The 18,321-nt window shown below is 37.3% G+C and overlaps 1 protein-coding gene across 2 annotated transcripts in view; it reads left to right on the forward strand.

Annotated features, from left to right (window-relative positions):
* Vps37a (VPS37A subunit of ESCRT-I) overlaps positions 1–18,321 on the forward strand; it is a 43,683-nt gene that overhangs the window by 20,436 nt on the left and 4,926 nt on the right. Inside the window, exons 5-11 of one of the 2 annotated variants that reach the window (XM_028872356.2) lie at positions 3,944–4,169; positions 6,190–6,260; positions 7,531–7,658; positions 7,742–7,800; positions 7,878–7,946; positions 16,640–16,783; positions 17,767–17,847. In XM_028872356.2, the coding sequence (XP_028728189.1) occupies positions 3,944–4,169; positions 6,190–6,260; positions 7,531–7,658; positions 7,742–7,800; positions 7,878–7,946; positions 16,640–16,783; positions 17,767–17,847 (778 nt within the window). The remainder of the gene's footprint in view (positions 1–3,943; positions 4,170–6,189; positions 6,261–7,530; positions 7,659–7,741; positions 7,801–7,877; positions 7,947–16,639; positions 16,784–17,766; positions 17,848–18,321) is intronic. The other variant, XM_028872357.2, reaches the window with a different exon arrangement.

The following is an 18,321-nucleotide window of genomic DNA, read 5'->3' on the forward strand; positions in this document are numbered from 1 at the left end:
TTGGATCTGTGAGGCCCTAGATTCCATTGGAAAGATAAAAGGAGGGTCACAGGAAGGAAGGAGAAAAATGGGAGATGAAATTAAAGCCCATAAAATAATTGTCACATTATAAAAGACCAGTAACAAGATGCATTTCCATGAAGGTTCATAGCAACAGAGATTAAATTTAGAAGTTGTAAGAGATCAGAAATTAAAATGACACCAGATATATTTTCTTTTTTAGTGTGTTTGTGCATCTGTACATGTAAGTACATGAGCATGTGTGGGGGGGGCAGAGGTTGATATTGGATGTCTTCCTTGACTGCTTATCTTGCTGTTTTGAAACAGAATTTCTCCCTGAGCCTTGAGCTCATCAACTGGCTAAGCAGGCTGGCCAGTGAGCTCCAGGGATCCTCTTGTCTCCATCTCCTACCCATCTTTAGTATTGGGGTTGCAGATGTGTGTCTCTATGCCCAGCTTTTAAATGGGTGCTAGGAATATCAGCTTAAGTTCTCACACTTATTAGCGATAATTAGAATCTAGAGTGCATAGAATACAAAGTGCACAACCGAACATTTGAAATGTACTAATTGTCTAATGTGAGGGCATATTAAAGCTGTTTGTCATTTTTTAAGTCTCAAAATTTATCTTCCAATATAAATCTTGAATCTCTGAAACTGTCTTCTTTTAACTTTTCTGTTAGTTTTGTCATAACAACGAGCAGAGTAACTCACACAATTTTTTTGTGGAAGGTATGGCCCCAAGGATCAAGCTCAGAGCCAAGCTAGCCGGGCTAGAGCTGAATTCCTAGCTTCTTCCTGTTTTTAAATCTTGAGACAGTGCTGCGCTGTTACTCAGGCTAGTCTTGAACTCGTAGTTTTCCCTGCCTCCGCCTCTGAGTAGCTAGGATTATAAGCCTACACCACCAGCCTAGCTAATACAATTATTTCAATCTATAATTTTTACAATCTGCAGCAGGTAGAACTTTTTGGGGGAGCACCTGGAAATGAAATTCTACCCCCCTACCCCACCCCTGAAAATTAACTCTAAAGCGTGGGTGAGAGTGAGACGAGCAGGAGTGAGAACAGAAGTGCTCTCATGAAAGAGGAAAAGACGGAAAGCAGAAGGAGACCGTTGGCTGCAGCCTGCTGGCTTTTGTGTGGTCATCCGAAGGACGGCTTTGTAGGTTTGGAAAGTTCATCAATGTTCTTGCAGTAGTGTGGAGGGGGAAACTGCCTAGTGAATGAGGTGGTCTGTACAGAGGTTCTGGACAGTGGTGAAGGTGCTGCCTGGCTTTGCTGGCTGTAAGACACTGTGGCAGGACAGAGATGAGTTAAAGACGTGCTCAGTGGATCAGAGACAAGACTCTGATTTCAAATCTTGTCTCCCATTCTGTTTTCCCTAAGTCTCAAGAAAAACAAAATTCAAACCCCTTTCATGGGTGTTAACAATGGACCTCGGATGCAGGTAGTGCCTTAGCAATTGTCCAGTAAGGAAAACATCTTCTAAACATGTTAAAAGCATTGTCTCTCAGCAGCCTTACTGGAAGCCTCATGTATATATTTCAGACCTTGGTTTGTTTGCTGTTGTCTAAAAAGTGAAGAGGCCGTTAGATCTTTACACATCTATAGGTCAGAAGCAGGTGGAAAAAAAACTCACTAGCAAAAATAGCTGTGCTTTTTTCTGTGTATGCTGGGAGTCGATACCAAGGTGGTGTGTGTGCTATCCTGACTTTACCACTGAGCTGGGACCCTAGCTCACTCTTCTTTCTGTATGAAATTCCTTCTAAGTCTGATAGGTCATCTCTTAGAGTTGTCTGGTTTTCTTATTGTGCATTTTAATATTTTCATTTATTCTAGAAATAGTATTTTGACAAATACTGTAAAATTGTCCTTTAGCGTAGTTATTATACCAGTCTTTACTTACATACACAGTGCCATTTTTCCATGCCTGTTTCCAGTATGGGATATTGTCAAAATAGATATTTGCCCATTTTGTAAGCATAAAAATTGTTACTTAATTTTAGTTGTTACCTGACAGTTAAATTGAGCGCCATTTGCTGTTTTTAAGATGCTTAATTTTATAGAAGTTATATTCTAGTCTATAATCCGCTTGTTACGTTGTTGGAAATTCTTTACGTTAGAGAAATTGTCCTATGTGTGGTATGACTTCAGTTGTTTCCCCCTTGATTTTTGTTAGTTAGCTGGTTGAAGGTGCTGGGGATAGAGCCCAGAGCTTTGGCTTTGCTAGGGAATGTTCCACCACTGACCTTTTTAGTGTTAGAGTGGGCCTGGTGTTTTGGTTTGGTTTGGTTTCGGTTTTTCGAGACAAGGTTTCTCTGTGTAACAGTTCTAGCTGTCCTGGAACTTGATTTTTAGACCCGGGTGGCCTTGATCTTCCTACCTCTGCCTCCCAAGTGCTGGGATGGAAGGTGTGCGCCACCACCGCCTGGCTTGTTTTGTTTTTGCTAGTGTAAAATTTGTCATTATTTTCTCTAAAAATTTTGAGTTTGGGATTACAGAAATTCCTTCATACTTTTCCCACTTTAAGGTTGAAATATTCCAAAGATTTCTTAGTTCAAGATTTTAAAAACGGTATATAATCCTTGATCCATTAGTTTTTTATCTATTATGAACACTTGGCTCTTACTTTTTGCCAAACATTACCACACTGTTTTTCTACCGCTGTTTCTACTTCCAACCATAACAACTTTTTTCGTATATTTTATATTTATTTCAAAATCTTCCTAGCCATTCACCAATGGCATGCTTTAATTTTTTAATTACTAATTAAGGTCCTATAATTTATTTTGCTATGTGGGAGAGGTAATATCTCTTTATTTTCCTTTTTTGGATTATTTTCTTTCTATTCTTGCATATTTCCCATGCTTTTAATGGAAAATGTAAGCTTTTAGTGTTACTAGGGAATACTTCAAAATCCATAATGGATATTTTCTTCTAATAAATGTCCAACTCAGGTTAATTTCTATCATTAAAAGAAATTATAACAGTTCTACAAAAATATACCAGTATAAAATGAAATAGTTTAGCAGTTAATATTTAGTATTATCTACAAAATATACCTGTAAGTCTCTTTTCTTTTATATGAGAATGACTGATTGATTGATTGATTTTTAACTGAAATGTTTGCATTTAGATGAATTTTCAGTGTTCATTTATTCCTGAAGTACTCCTGATTGTTTTATAATTTGATTTCTCCACAATTTTTTGTTCGTTTGTTTTTTGAGACAAGGTCTCCCTATGTAGCCCTGTGGTCTACAACTCTTGGCAGACAGGATGGCCTTGAACTCATAGACATTTGCTTGTTTTTATCTCCCTAGTACTGGGATTAAAGGTGTGGGCCATTGAAGCTGGCTTCTTCTCACTTTTATGGGAGGAAAGAGGTTCATTTTAAAACATCTTGTTAAAATAAATATTGCTAAATTACTTTCTGATTAAGTCCCAACTAAGTAATGATTTGCTACTCTTTAAAATATACATTTGTGTTTTTATATGAACTGCTTATAATGTTTTAAACATTTTAGTAGCTCATGTATATAATTTTTCTTTCAAAATCTCTAGAAAAAGTCTCAACTTCAAGGTAGATTTTGCCCAACATCAAAAGCCACTTAGCAACATCCACTTGCATAAATACTCTAGATAAAATGCTCTATATAAAGAAACAAAACTAAATGATGCCATTGGAAAACTGAAAACTCTATATGACATATATAACTTTTACAGAGAGCAATTGGATTGTTTGCTTTTATAGCATTCTTTCTTTTTATAGAAACCATACTTTATTTTTCAGGTACTTATAGTTTATAATTTATACAATTTAATTATAAAATCACTTGCCAAAAGAAATTTCCAAATGTGGAAATGCATGGGATTGAATTTAAAATGATTTAGAGAAAATTTAAATCCTAATATCCTACCTAATGATCTTCTCTTTCTTTCTTCAGCCTATATAGTAATCCAGGTGGGATGCCTCCTTACCCTTCTCAAGGTTTTCCATTTCTTCCTCCGTATCCTCCACAAGAAGCTAACAGGAGTATCACATCTTTGTCTGTAGCTGACACTGTTTCTTCTTCAACCACAAGTTATACCACAGCCAAGCCAGTGGCTCCTTCATTTGGCATCCTTTCCAGTCTGCCACTACCTGTTCCCACGACAGAATCTTCAGCACAGGTTGGTATCTTGTGGAGTCTGTGTTCTGTACCTGTGAAGTAGGTTTTCAGTTAGCGGGCATTTAGTATGTCCATCTACTGAGATAGGCATGAAACAAAGATTTTTAAATCATACTTGTCATCTCAGACAACTCAAAAAGGTAACCAATAAAGAATTGCAAATATAGAGCTTCTAGACATAGAGAGTCTAGATGTGGAGACAGCTGAGTTCATTGCCCCCTGAGACCAAGTAGCAGTAGTAGGGAGATAATATCATTCCAGTTTTGACTTTACCCAGTGCTTCAGACTGTGCGCATAGTCGATGCTCAGGGAAAATGAGGCAGATAAATGGATGGATGCATTTGTGCCTGAGGCCAGATTTCTAAAGGATGGTTTTAAAATATTGAGGATAACAAGAGGGTACGTAAAGGACTAGGTAATTGGTCACATTGACAGAGGCCTTGCACTATATGCCAGGTGGCATGGAAGTAAAGTTGCCTGTAATAGCTCTCTCTATCTGTCATGTAGGGTATATTGGACAAGGCACAGGACGTGATTATGTAGGAGAGGCAGGTGTCAAATTAAAGAGGGCCTATTGGAGCATGCTGAAGTTTTTCAGCATTTTATTGGCTTAAAAATTATATGTTCATAAGTGACACTGGTACCTGTTGTCATGTAAAAATATTATAGAAAAAGAGACCAATATTTTGTGCATACAGTATTTCTGTAGATTTGGAGGCTGGAATAATGGTTCAGGCATTAAAGGCCTGTGTAGTCACAAGGAACTGAGTTCAGTTCCCCATCATATACCATAAAAATCCAGGCATAATAATCCATGCCTGTAATCCCAATACTGGAGAGTTAGACACAAGATTTCCTGGGGTTTGCTGGCCATCCAGACCGGCCACATAATGAGTTCCTGCTGGTACGCCCTCCCCAAACCTGGCGCCAAAAAAAAAAAAAGGGTAGAGAACTGATTGAGAAAGACACCTAATGTTGATCTCTGGCCTTCACACACACACACACACACCTATACCTGTACTCACATGCATACACACAAACACAAGTATATATAAATATGTGTATGCATATACATTATGTTCAACATTACTGATTTTACAGTTTAGAATTTTAAAAATACAGACCTGAATGGATTTTGTTTTTCCAAAATTTTTCATCATTGTTTTAATAACGATTATGAACAAACTATCATTTATTTGGTTTTTTGAGATAGGGTCTCACTAGGTAGCTCTGGCTTTCCTGGAACTCACTATGTAGACCAAACTGGCCTTGAACTCACTGAGATCTGCCTGCCTCTGCCTCCTGAGTGCTGGGATTAAAGGCATACCCCACCATAACTGGCAACAAGCTGTAATTAATATCTAAAAAATTTTGGGGAAAAATTTGGGGTGTTCTAATGCATAAACCTCATAAATACTCAAATTGGTACTGTGTTCTTTATCGACCCTACTCTCTTATTTAACTTAAATATGTAACTACTCAGAGTGCTGGCAGTTTACTAATTGATGCTTCATGTCTTTACTTGAAAGAAGTATCTTCATTTATGTTTATGAAATCCACAGATAATTCTCTACACCTGTTATAGATGCTCTCAAGAGATATATTTTATAGTCATACACTTCCACACAGCCTAATGCAGGCTCTTCTAAGGCCCATACCCCTCCCAATCAAAACAATGCAAACTCCTATGTATAACAGTACATTGAGGGTGGAGGCATGTATGCATCTCAGCCCTCGGGAAGAGAAGGCAGGAAGATGAGTTCCAGACTAGCCTGGACTAGTTAGTGAGTTCAAGGTCAGGCTGAGCTATATGGTAAGATTCTGTAGTGACAAAATCAAGTAGGACAAGTAAAAGTGCATTACCAGATGGATGTAAAGGATATATATGTGCATGTGAAGGGCAAAGATGAGGTGGTGATATGAAAGCACTAATCCATACAGTACTTTAAAGTTTATATAAGATAAATGGGACCAATCCAAAGTATAGCTGAGATTTAATATTCTTCAAAACTCTTCTTTAGATTAACCAAAATGGTTTTGGTTATAAGATGCCGGATATCCCTGATGCATTTCCAGAACTTTCAGAACTAAGGTAAAAAACCTGGAGAGTAAAGATGGTCTTGTCTATTTTATTTATAGTTTCATATTCAAATTTAAGTAAAATGATTTAAAATTTTTTCACTGTTCCTTTACTTTGGTTGTCTTAGTGGGTAAGTGGTATAAATCAGCTTTAGGGTGATAAATTGTAACATGACTTGTTTAGATCTAGGGATTGCTCTAGATGCCAAGAATGATGTAATAATTACAAAGATAACAAAAGTTCTTTTCCTTCACTGTAGCTTGCAGTCTTTGAGAATTATTTGTGAATATATTAGATTCTGATAATTTCAAAATAGATCTTTCATTTTTCCTTTAGTAGATTAATGTGTATAGATGAGTAGACTAAAGTTGTGATACTATGTTTGGCAAACTAGTTTTAGAGCTAAATTTTTACTCAAATTTATAGCAGATAAGGTGGCAGGATTCAAGTTTAAGGTACTATTTTTCATGTAACATAAGATGTACTGCAAATAAAGCAATTTTTGGTCCCTCTATTTAGTGGGGTATCCCATGTACCCCACTAAGGATTTATAATATCCATGAGGCTACTATTAGTAAGACCATTGAATGCAATTAAGAATTATACAGATTAAAGTTTGTAAACAATTCTGTAATTTTAAAAAACAAACTTTGACATTATTTGATCCTGTATTTTAATTTATGGGTAAACATCAGAAATAATTTTTAAAGAATGCAAGTCCCAAGACAGAAAAGACATATTACATATATTTTATGGGGTTTGATATACATTATAATGCTCAACTGCCAAGAAATAAGACTATTTTTAAAATACTGTCTTTTCTCCTTTTTAAAAGTTGACCTACTATAAAAACTTATGAAAACATCAACACTACAGAAAGAAAAAACAGAGTGTGATCGACCTCCATATTCCTAATCCTCCCCGTGGTTCTGACTCTCTTGTTTCTCATGCTGCTCTGCCCAGCTCTGTTGGGTAACTGTGGACATGAATCAGACTTGCTCTCCAGGGCTTGTTCGGTTTCCTTTTTTTTTTTTTTAAGCACTGCAATGGGCTGGACCTCCCATGTCAATCACTAGTTAAGACAATGCCTTCCAGGCTTCCATGCAGAGCAGTCTCACAAAGGCATTTTCTCAGTTGAGCTTTCCTCCTCGGATGACTCGAGCTTGTGTCCCATAAAACTAGCCATCACACAAGTCAGATTGGAAAACTAAACATTTGTTACCATGGAGAACAACTAGATGACTGGTATTTATTAACAGTTTGCTTTTTCTTTTGTCTTTAGTGTCTCGCAGCTCACAGACATGAATGAACAAGAGGAGGTGTTACTAGAACAGTTCCTAATGTTGCCTCAACTAAAGCAAATTATTACTGACAAGGAAGACCTAGTAAAAAGTATCGAGGACTTAGCAAGTATGTTTCCATTTGCTTTAATTCACAAGTCCTGAGAAAACTGTGATCTGTGCTGGGAAATAAGCCAGAGATTTATCTTACAGGAAATAATCTCCTTTTGGAGCACACTTTGGAAACCAAAAGGCAAACTGTTTTAGATAAGGTGAGTTACTAGTCATTTTTAAGACATTTTTACAGTTCAAACATCTGATGAAACAGCAATCTTATGTTTTCTTTTAGTATGAATTACTTATCCAAATGAAATCTACCTTTGAAAAGAAGATGCAAAGACAGCATGAACTCAGTGAGGTATGACTGACTGCTTATCTCTCTTCCTCAGGGGGCTGCTAGTCGGCGGAGGCTTGGTCACTTTGCTGCTTTCACTTCCTCAGAGACAGTTATGACCACCTGACTTTATAAAGCTGAAACCTGCAAGGGCTATAAGTAGATGTAATTTTTGTAGCTCATTCCAGTAAGAAACATTGTAGTTAATAATAATCTATTTCCCTTAAAATTGAATTTTGAAAAGTAAAGCCAATGTAATATAAAACAGCCAAAAAGAGACAAAGGAGAGCAAAAATTTATAATGAGCTTTGCATAACATCCTATAAAATAAAATTAATATAATAAAGGTTTACATTGAATAGGTAATATATTTCTGGTACTGAAGTAATTTACACATATTTACTCAATATTACCCCAGACTTTATGAGGAAACTATTACCTAGTCATATTTCTATTTTTCAGGTAAGGAAATTGAAACACAGAGAGGTTAAATAGATTCCTTGAGGTCATATGATAGGAAATATTAGAGTTGGGAGTTCAACTTAAGCCGTCTTTCCCTTCCTGAATGCCTGAAACACTCAGCCAGCACACAGGAGTTTTCACAGCAGTCGACATCATTCTTTTATACTAGCTCTTACTAACTACAAATGCATAGTGTCGGAGTCCAGCTCCGACTTGTCTGAGGGTTCTTGGGGGATGCGAGAGGAATGAGGAAGTATTAAATATGTAGCCCTAAGTTTCTTCAGGCCTATCTGGCTTTGCAGTCCTGCAGGCACTTATAAAATAATCACTCAGAGGCTTTAATATTACTTGCAAATTATATGGCCTGTGGCTTAGGCTTCTCACTAGCTAGCTCTTATAACTTAACCCACTACAAACTATTAATCTATGTATCACATGTCCCGTGACTTTACCTGTGTCCCATTACATGTTGTCCTTGGACGGCGCTTTGGTGTCCCTTGCTCTCCTTTCTCCTCTCATTATGTCTCTTGGAATCCTGCCTGGCTCCATCCTGCCCTATCATAGGCCAATGCAGCTTTACTTATTAACCAATCAGAGTAACACATATTCATAGTGTACAGAACGACATCCCACAGCATAGATAGAAAGGCAGAAGGAGAAGATAAGAAAAACAGAGACACAGGAAAGCCTCGGAAGGGCCCTGGGTCAATACCCACTCGCCTCGTCCTTTATTCTAATGGGCTATTTATATACTACCAAGGGTAGAGGCAGAAGTTCCCCTCCTGTCAAGATCAAAGGACACTGTACAGCCAAGTATAGACCCTTCAAAACACCTGGTAACCACACCCATGGCCAAATCATCCCATTATGCTACCCTTCTGGGTAAAGCAAGCTGTTTTTGAGTAAGGTCTTACTAGTGAGCCTCTGTGGGCCCCCACAACGTAGTATTCTTTTAATTTAAATAACCACTAGAATGCACCAGTGACCATCACACTTAATCAGTGTATGTTAGAAACACCCTATCTATTGTCTGTCATTGCTTGGGAAGTACTCAACACTGTAATAAGTCAAGGGAGGACGACTCACACTGTGAAAGAAGAAGTAAACAGTTGTTACCAGAAAATAAGCAGAATGTTAGAGAAATGAGAAAACTTTTCTCTTACATTTCCGCAATTAATGTTGCAGAATGAAGTATGGACAAACAGAAAAACCGCCATTTACAATAGAAGAACTGTAAAGTTTTTAGAACCCCCTGACATAAGTTAGGAAAACTGCTAATTGACATAAAAGAATACTTCTATTCTCTAGTTAGAACAGCATAAAATATCAATGGACTGAAAGAGTATTTGATTTGATTCTTAATATGACTTAAAAATCTAATATTTCCAATCAGTCTCCCAAATATGTTTTTAAAATTTTTGACAGACTTTTTAAAAAAGTCTGAATCAGGAAGGAGTTGAACAAAAAAAAAAAAAAGGAATGAGAAAAACCTGTCTTCTTGTATATCAAAATATACTATGTAACTTCATTTAAAATGATGTAGTAGTTTGGTAGGAAGATGAAAAATAGTTGTGTGGAACAGGTTGCAGTTCAAAAATAGGTTCATGTATGTGAGTAATAACTGGAAAAACTTCAGGATTCAACAAATTATGTAATTGTTTATCGGTTTAGTGTCCAGTCAGAAATAGTCTTGATTCTTTATATCAACCCTCATAAAGGTCATATCATACAGTGTGTAGAAAGATACTACACATAGAGTTTCAGTAGAAAGTATAATAACCAGTTAATTCCTAGAAGTTTTTTAAAACGATTTTTATGTGAAAAGCCCAGTTTTCCAATTGGAAAAAGCAAATCATAGAGGAGAAAATGTTCACATTTAACACATTTAAATATGTAAATTTAAAATTTATATGTACTAAAATAAAATTGGAAAGTGAAGGTTTTTTTTTTTTTTTATTTTAAAGAACATATGTATAACATGGACAACACAGATATTGCCAGTGGATAGTAAAGAACAAATGAGAAACTAGGAAACCCAGCCAAGGAAAACCAAATGTCTCATAAGGAACTCTGCTTTTGAGCTAAGAAGTAGAACACTTACTGAGCCTTTGTAAAGATGCACTTGCAACCCCATCACCAACACAGTTTTGCTTTAACACCTTTTCTTACTCGTGACATATATGTAAGAATTGTTTGAAGTGATCTCCCTCCCCCCAGATAGGGTTTCTCTGTGTAGCCATGGCTGTCATGGAGCTTGCTTTGTAGACTAGGCTGGTCTTGAACTCAGAGACCCACTTGTCTCTGCCTCCTGAGTCCTGGGATTAAAGGTGTGCATCACCACCTCCCGCCTTGAGATGATTCTTGAAATACTTAAAAATATAAAACAAAGAAACATTTCACTTCCTGCGTTCCTGGAAATGTGCTCAATAAAGATTCTCTAGTGATGGTGAATTCTCTGAAGCATGCTTAAAGTATGAAAATCAAATCAGTAGACTTCTGATTACCTGTCTCCATCTTAAGCAGTGTGTGCTCCAATGCCTGGCGCATAGTTGCTAACAAATATATATTTAATGAATAAGTAATGGAAAGATATTATTAAACTGTATTAAATTCTAGATTTTTTTCTCAAACAAAACATGTCACACTTATAAAAATAGGTAGCATGTGGGTGATAAGGAAATGTTTATTTGTTGTATGTACCTGTAACAGTACCTCAATAATGTACTACCCACAACACTCTAGAATGGCTATTAAAAATAGTTTCAGTTTCTTCATTTAGGTCTATAATCCAATTAGAGTAAATTTTTCCTAGACATTTCTTTTTCTTCTTTGGAGAACTCTGTTCAGGTCCCAGGCCAATTTATTGAATGGGTCACTTGTTTGTTTTTGACTCTTTCATTTTTGAGCTCTTTATGTGAGAAGTACAGCTGGCAAAGATTTTTCTCTCATTCTGTGGGCTTTCTCTTTACCCAGCTGATTGTTTCTTTAGCTATGCAGAAGCTTTTTAATTTTGTGTGCCTGGCAGTGGTGGTGCACGCCTTTAATACCAGCACTCGGGAGGCAGGCAGAGGCAGGCGAATCTCTGTGAATTTGAGGCCAGCCTGGGCTACAGAGTGAGGTGCAAAGCTACGCAGAGAAACTCTGTCTCAGAAAAACAAAACAAAACAAAAAAAGAAAAGAAGCTTTTTAATTTTGTGATGTCCCACTCGTCAAGTTGTTGGTCTTAATTCTTGGGCAAATAGAGTCCTATTCAGAAAGTTCTTTCCTACACCGATTATGTGGGGCTCTGCCTCTGTTTTCTTATGGCAGTGTTAGTGTTTCCAGTTTCAGTTTTAGGTCATTGATCCATTTAGAGTCAATTTTAGTGCAAGGTGACAGTTATTGGTCTAATTTCATTCTTTTGCATGTGAGCATCCAGTTTTCCCCACACTGTTTGTTGAAGATGCTCTCCTTTCTCCAGCTTGTATTTTTGGTAGCCTTGTTACATGTACATGTTTGCATCTTGGATTTTGTTCTGTTGGTCCATGTGTCTGCTTTTGTGCCAATATCATGTTTTTATTACCATGGCTCTGTGTACTGTATCTTAAGATCTGGAATGAGAATCCATCCAGCATTGTGCTTTTTTTTGCTCAGGATTGTTTTTCATTGTCTAGGATCTTTTGTAGTTCTATATGAATCTTAGGTTAGCTTTTTTCTATACCTGTGAAGAATAACTTTTTTTTTGTTTTTTTTTTTGGTTTTTTGAGACAGGGTTTCTCTGTGTAGCTTTGCACCATTCCTGGGACTCACTTGGTAGCCAGGCTGGCCTCAAACTCACAGAGATCCACCTGCCTCTGCCTCCCAACTGCTGGGATTAAAGGCGTGCGCCACCATCGCCCAGCGCCTGTGAAGAATAAATAGGGATTTTTATTGGGATTGCATTGAATCTCTAAATAGCTTTTGGCAAAATGGTCATAATTTTCATAATTCTACCAATCCATGAGCATGGGATATATTTCCATTTTCTAGTGTCTTTTTCTGTCTCTTTCCTTGGAGGTTTAATGTTTTCATTGGTTAGGGTTTTTTGTTCTGTTTTGTTTTGTTTCTAGATATTTATTTTTTTTTTGAGGCTACTATGAATTGGAGCATGCCCATGATCTCTTTCTCTGTATGTTTGTTGATAGTGTATAGAAAAGCTACTGATTTGTACAAGTTAATTCAGTATCCTGCCATGTTTCTAAGTTTATCATTTCCAGAAGTTTTTTTGATAGAGTTTTTGTTATCTCTAAAGTGTAGTATCATGTTATCTGCAAATAGAGATAGTGTGACTTCTTTCAATATTTGTATCCCTTTAATTTCCTTCTCTTGACTTACACTGTTCTAGCTAGAATTTCTAGCCTAATATTAAAAAGGAATAGGACCAATGGACATCTGTCTTGTTCCTGAATTCAGTGGGGTTGCTTGAAGCTTTTCTCTCTTTCGAATGATACTGTGAGTTTCTGGTATGTAGCTTTTATTGTGTTGCCGTATGCTCCTTCTAGCCCTACATTCTCTAGGACTTTTATTATGAAGGCATATTAGAGTGAGTGCTCCTTCTGTTTCATTCTTTGAATAAGGAAAGATTAGCAGTAGGTCTTCAAATGTCTCGTAGAATTCTGCTGGGAACCCATCTGACCCTGGACTTCTTTAGCTGGTAGGGTTTTTATTACTTTTTTTTTTTTTTTTTGTAGACTTCTTGGTTTAATTTTGGTGGTTTGTCTGAATCTAGAAATTCAGCCATTTGTTTTGTTCTAGCTTAATAGAGTACATACAGGTTTTTAAAAGTATTCCCTGATAATATTTTTAATTTCTTTGGTGTCTGTTCCAATGTTTCCATATTCATTGATGATTTTGTTAATTTGTGTCCTCTTTCTTTGTTGTATAGTGGGCCAAGGGCCTGTCAGTCTTGTTTATCTTCTCAAAGAATCAACTCTTACATTTGTTGATTCTTTGCATTGTTTTCTTTGTTTCCATTCATTGATTCGTGCTCTCATTTTTATTATTTCTTGCTATCATCTAGGTTTGAATTTGGTTTGGTCTTGGTTTTACAAAATTTTGATTTATATCAAGTCTTTTATTTGCACTCCTGATATTTTAGTGTGGCCTCTTAAAGCTGTAAATTTCCCTTGTAGGACAGCTTTCAATGTGTTTTGTTGTATTGTCTCTTCATTTTCATTGAGTTCCAGGAATTTTTTTTTCTTTCTTTCTTGATTTCTTCTTTGACCCATTCATCATTCAGTAATGAGTTGTTTAATTTCTAGGGGTTTGTGTATATACTAGAGATTTATTTGCTGTCCATTTCCAGTTTTATAGCATTGTATTCAGATAAGATACAAAGAGAGATTTCAGTCTTTAGGATGAGGTTCACTGTAGATAAGCCTCCCTGTGCAGCTGAGTAGCACCTGTGTTCTCTGGTGGCCGGGTGATACATTCTGTAGCCGTCTGTTCAGTCCCATTTGATGGACGAGGTCAATTAAATCTTAGGTTTTTGTGTCTTTATTTATTTTTGTCCAGATGGCCTGTTTGTTTGGAGAAAGTGGAGTATTGAACCACCTATTAATAATAGATTAATTGCAATTTGTGTCTTTAAATCCAGGAGTACATTCTTAATGAAATTGCTGCTCCAAAGTTTGGTGCATATGTGTTTAGGATACAAATATCTTCTTAGTTAACTGTTCTCTTGAGTAGAATGAAGTGTCCTTCCTTATCTCTTGTGATTAGTTGTAATATTTTGTCAAATGTTGGGATAGAGATGCCTGCTTGCTTCCTGATTCCATTTACCTGGAGTGGTTTTGTTTATCCTTTTACCCTGAGAATGTGCCTTTCTAAAGCTGAGGTGTGTTTCTCGTAGACAACAGGTAGATGGATTTTGTTTCCTGATCCACTCAATCAAAAAGCCTGTGTCTTTTAATTGTAGATGGTACCACCAACAATGGGCTGGGTCCTTCCCCATCAATTACTAATGAGGAAAATGCTCCATAGGTTTGCCTCTAGCCAGATCATATGGAAGCATTTCCTTAATCCAGGCTTCTTCCTCTCAGGTAACTCTAGCTTGTGTTAAGGTGACATAAAACTAGTCAGCACAGGTCCTGATATTCTGTCTTCTCCTTGATTCTAGTTTTAAGATGTTCCTTTGATTTTTCTAGTCATTGGGTATTTTATTCCATTTGATTTCAGCTTTAATCTTTTTCAGTGTTTTTCTTTTCTTTCTTTCCTTTTTTTTCTTTTTGTTTTGTTTTTCCGAGACAGGGTTTCTCAGTGTAGCTTTGCACCTTTCCTGGAACTCGCTTTGTAGCCCAGGCTGGCCTCGAACTCACAGAGATCCACTTGCCTCTACCTGCCTCCCAAGTGCTGGGATTAAAGGCATGGACAGGGCTGGACAGACTATGTATGCCTGGACACTGGATGTAGGTCCTGGGCTAATCCTAGCAAGTTGTCTAGTATGTGGTGGTGGTGGTGGTGGTGGTGGTGGGGTGGGGTGTTAACATACAGACTAACCAGGCTAGAGCCTGGAAAAGGATGTGGGGGATCTGGCAGGGTGGAGAGGTAGAATGAGGGTTCATAGCAGGTCACTGGGGGGATGGTCTTGTTGGAAATCTAGAGGTGGGTTCAGGGGCAATGAGGTGTTTGAACTAGGACACCGGATGTGGGACCTTGTCTTGATCTGGCTCCTGGGGAAGTGTGTGTGTCAATGTTTATGGATGGGAGATTCACCAGTTGGACCCTAGAGAAGGATGGGTGCTACTGTTTGTTTTGTTAATCCAAGTTTAGTAATACGTTTGTGGGGTTTTTAACCTTTGTTTGTTTGTTTATTTAAACAGGATCTTTACATAGCCTCAGCTGCCCTGGAACTCATTATGTAGAATAGGTTAGCCTCAAACTCACAGAGATCTGTCTGTCTGCCTTTGTCTCCCGTTGCTGAGATTAAAGGCATGTGCCACCACCCCTAAGAATTTTTAATATATGTATATTATATATATATATATATGGGTGTTTTGCCTTCTTAAATGTCTGTGAGCCATGAGCATGCAGTGCCAGAAGAGCCTGGAAGGAGGTCAGATCCTTTGAAACTGGAGTTAATCCTTGTTAGCCACATTGTGGGTGCTGAGACTCACTCAGGTCTTCTAAAAGGATAGCAAATGCTCTTAACCACTGAGACATCTTTTTAATCCTCAAATAATAAGTTTTTAAATCAGCAAATATAAATGCTTCAGCATCATTCCTTTTCAAGATCTCTTGGCTATTCAGAGTCTAGTGAGATGTTGTGTGAATATTAGGATACTTTTTCTAATGAAAGGCTCTTGAAATTTATGAAACTGCATTGATTGTGTAGATCTTTGGTTAGCATTGTCATCATAACAGTATTAAATCTTGTAAGCTATGACCACTTACTTATCCTCAGGGTTTTTGTGTGTGTGTGTGTGCACATTGTCTGCTTCTATAGTTACAGTCACTCCCTTCCCCTCTGTCACATTTGGTTCTTTAGAAATAAGTTACTGTCTATAGCCGTGTACTCACTAGGATAGACAAGAACAGGAATACAAGGGAATGGAATCATTGGGTGATCTGAGTAGGTATTCTCACAATGATTTAATTCCAAATTATCCAGGATAGAATAATGGTTTATCAGTTTCTCGTTTAATAGCTTATAGCTCATGATTTGGTGTCTTTTGTGTTTAGTATCTATACTTGCTAATTATATGTCATCTTGACAAAAGCTATATTATATTTATCAGAGAGGAGAGATCCCCTGTTGAGAAAATGTGTCTGTAAGATTGGGCTGTACTCAAACCTGCAGTACATTTTCTTAATTATTGATTGATGGGAAGGGGCCCAGCCCATCGTGGGTGCTGGCTCTAATGGGCTGGTGGTCCTGGGTGCCATGAGAAAGCGGACTGAGCAAGCCATGAGAGCAAGCCAGTAAGCAGCACCCTCCATGGCCTCTGCATCAGCTCCTGCCTCAAGGTTCCTTCCCTGCTTGAGTTCCTGTCCTGACTTTTTCCAATGATGAATAGTGATGTGGGAGTATAAGCCAAATAAACATTTTCTTCTCAAATTTTTTTTTTTTTTTTTGTCTTGGTGTTCCAGCACAGCAATAGAAACCCTAACTAAGGCAGTAGCCATCCAAATATCCAATGTGAATATTGCTTTCTATATCTCTGCCTCATTTTCCTTCTCCATAGTTTGAGAATTAGAGACTAATGCAGTGCTTGATTTTTTTGTTTGTTTGTTCACAGAGTTGTAGTGCAAGTGCCCTACAGGCAAGATTGAAAGTAGCTGCACATGAAGCTGAGGAAGAGTCCGATAATATTGCTGAAGATTTCTTGGAGGGAAAAACTGAAATCGATGATTTTCTCAGTAGCTTCAAGGAAAAGAGAACAGTATGTAATACTCTTCAGTTGAGGATGAGTGACAACATAATATCAAATGTTTTAAGTATGTTCACGGGTAAAATAGCACATAACCAAGCCGGAATGTTGAGTATTGAGCGGACTCTGAAAAGCTTCTTTGGGGAAGGATAGTAGTCTGCTACTGTTGCTTTAAACCTGTTAGTTAGGAGTACACGACCAAGGAATTTAATGATAGTGTCTGTATCATTGTGTAGGAGCTGGTAAACCAGCTTAGTTTGATCAGCTTAACAGCTTTAATAGTCTCTTGAAAAACAACCTGTTTTGTAAGTTGCTTAAATACAGAATAACCTATAGAGATTAAAAAAAATAATAATAAAAATAGAACAGCTTCTATTCTGGTGTTTCCCTTGTATTCAAGGAAAAAAAATCTGCTTAATAATCATACTAGTTCATGTAGTCCTAAATATTTACCCACTATCTCTGAAACAATCATATTTGTTTGTTATTTATTAAGTTTTATGAAATGTTTGCGCATGGGGGGTGTTTTTGTGAGTGTATGCTTGTGTGTGTGTACCCTGTTAAAGCAGACAGGGCAAATTTTATTCAATTACCTTTATTTTTCATGAGAGATAGTTGAAATTCAGAGATGGTTAGTAACTTGCCTGTGTTTACAATATTAGTAAGAATTTGGTTTCTGACCCATTCTATTCTGTATAGCTACATTGAAGTTTTTGTTTGTTAATCTCCCACGATTAACAAGAGCAGGGTTTAGTTCTGTGCTTTTAAAGCACAGGCATTTGAAATTAACATTAGGGAAGTTTGTGGTCAAAGATTGTTTTCAAACAAAGCTCAATGTTTTTCTGGATTCCTAAATTCTGAGGAATTATTAGCTACTTTAAATGTTAAAAACTTAAAGGAATGGTAACAAATTAAAATATTCTTATGTGGAATTCTGTCATAATGTAGGAAGTAGTTGGAAAAGTGATTGGTATTTTAAATGATTTGTCTTCTAGATTTGCCACTGTAGAAGAGCTAAAGAAGAGAAGCTTCACCAGGTGATTGCAATGCACAGCCAATTTCATGCTCCTCTATAGGTAAATGGCATTCCAGCTAGTGTAGTTCTTCACAGTGCCTGTTCACACTGTCATTACAGTTGTTGTATGGTACAAAGTGCTGATATTAAACACACCGCTGTGTAAGGGAGCCTACAGCCAGTAGAAACCTTTCAGTAGTTTCTCAGTGTGGCCGAGTCCTTAAGGAAAGTTTGCATTTCCCCCTAAGGTTAGCTTACCTGTCATGTTCCTCTTTCTGCCACCATCTTCTCATCTATGCTCTTGGAGCCCTCCAGCTCTTTCCTTTCTCCTGTTTGTTATAGGAATGTTTTGTTTACAAAAGAAAATCCTGCCCTGTATTAATTCTATTGGTGTGATAAAATACCATGGCCAAGACAAGTTTTAGAGGGAAAGAGTTTATTTGTGTTTATGGTTCCTAAGGGAGAAGCCATAATGATGGGGGAGGCATAGCATTAGACAAGCTGGAGCAGGGAGCTGAGAGTTCACATCTTCAAC

Source organism: Peromyscus leucopus, chromosome 17, assembly GCF_004664715.2.
Source record: "Peromyscus leucopus breed LL Stock chromosome 17, UCI_PerLeu_2.1, whole genome shotgun sequence".
Lineage (NCBI taxonomy): Eukaryota > Metazoa > Chordata > Mammalia > Rodentia > Cricetidae > Peromyscus > Peromyscus leucopus.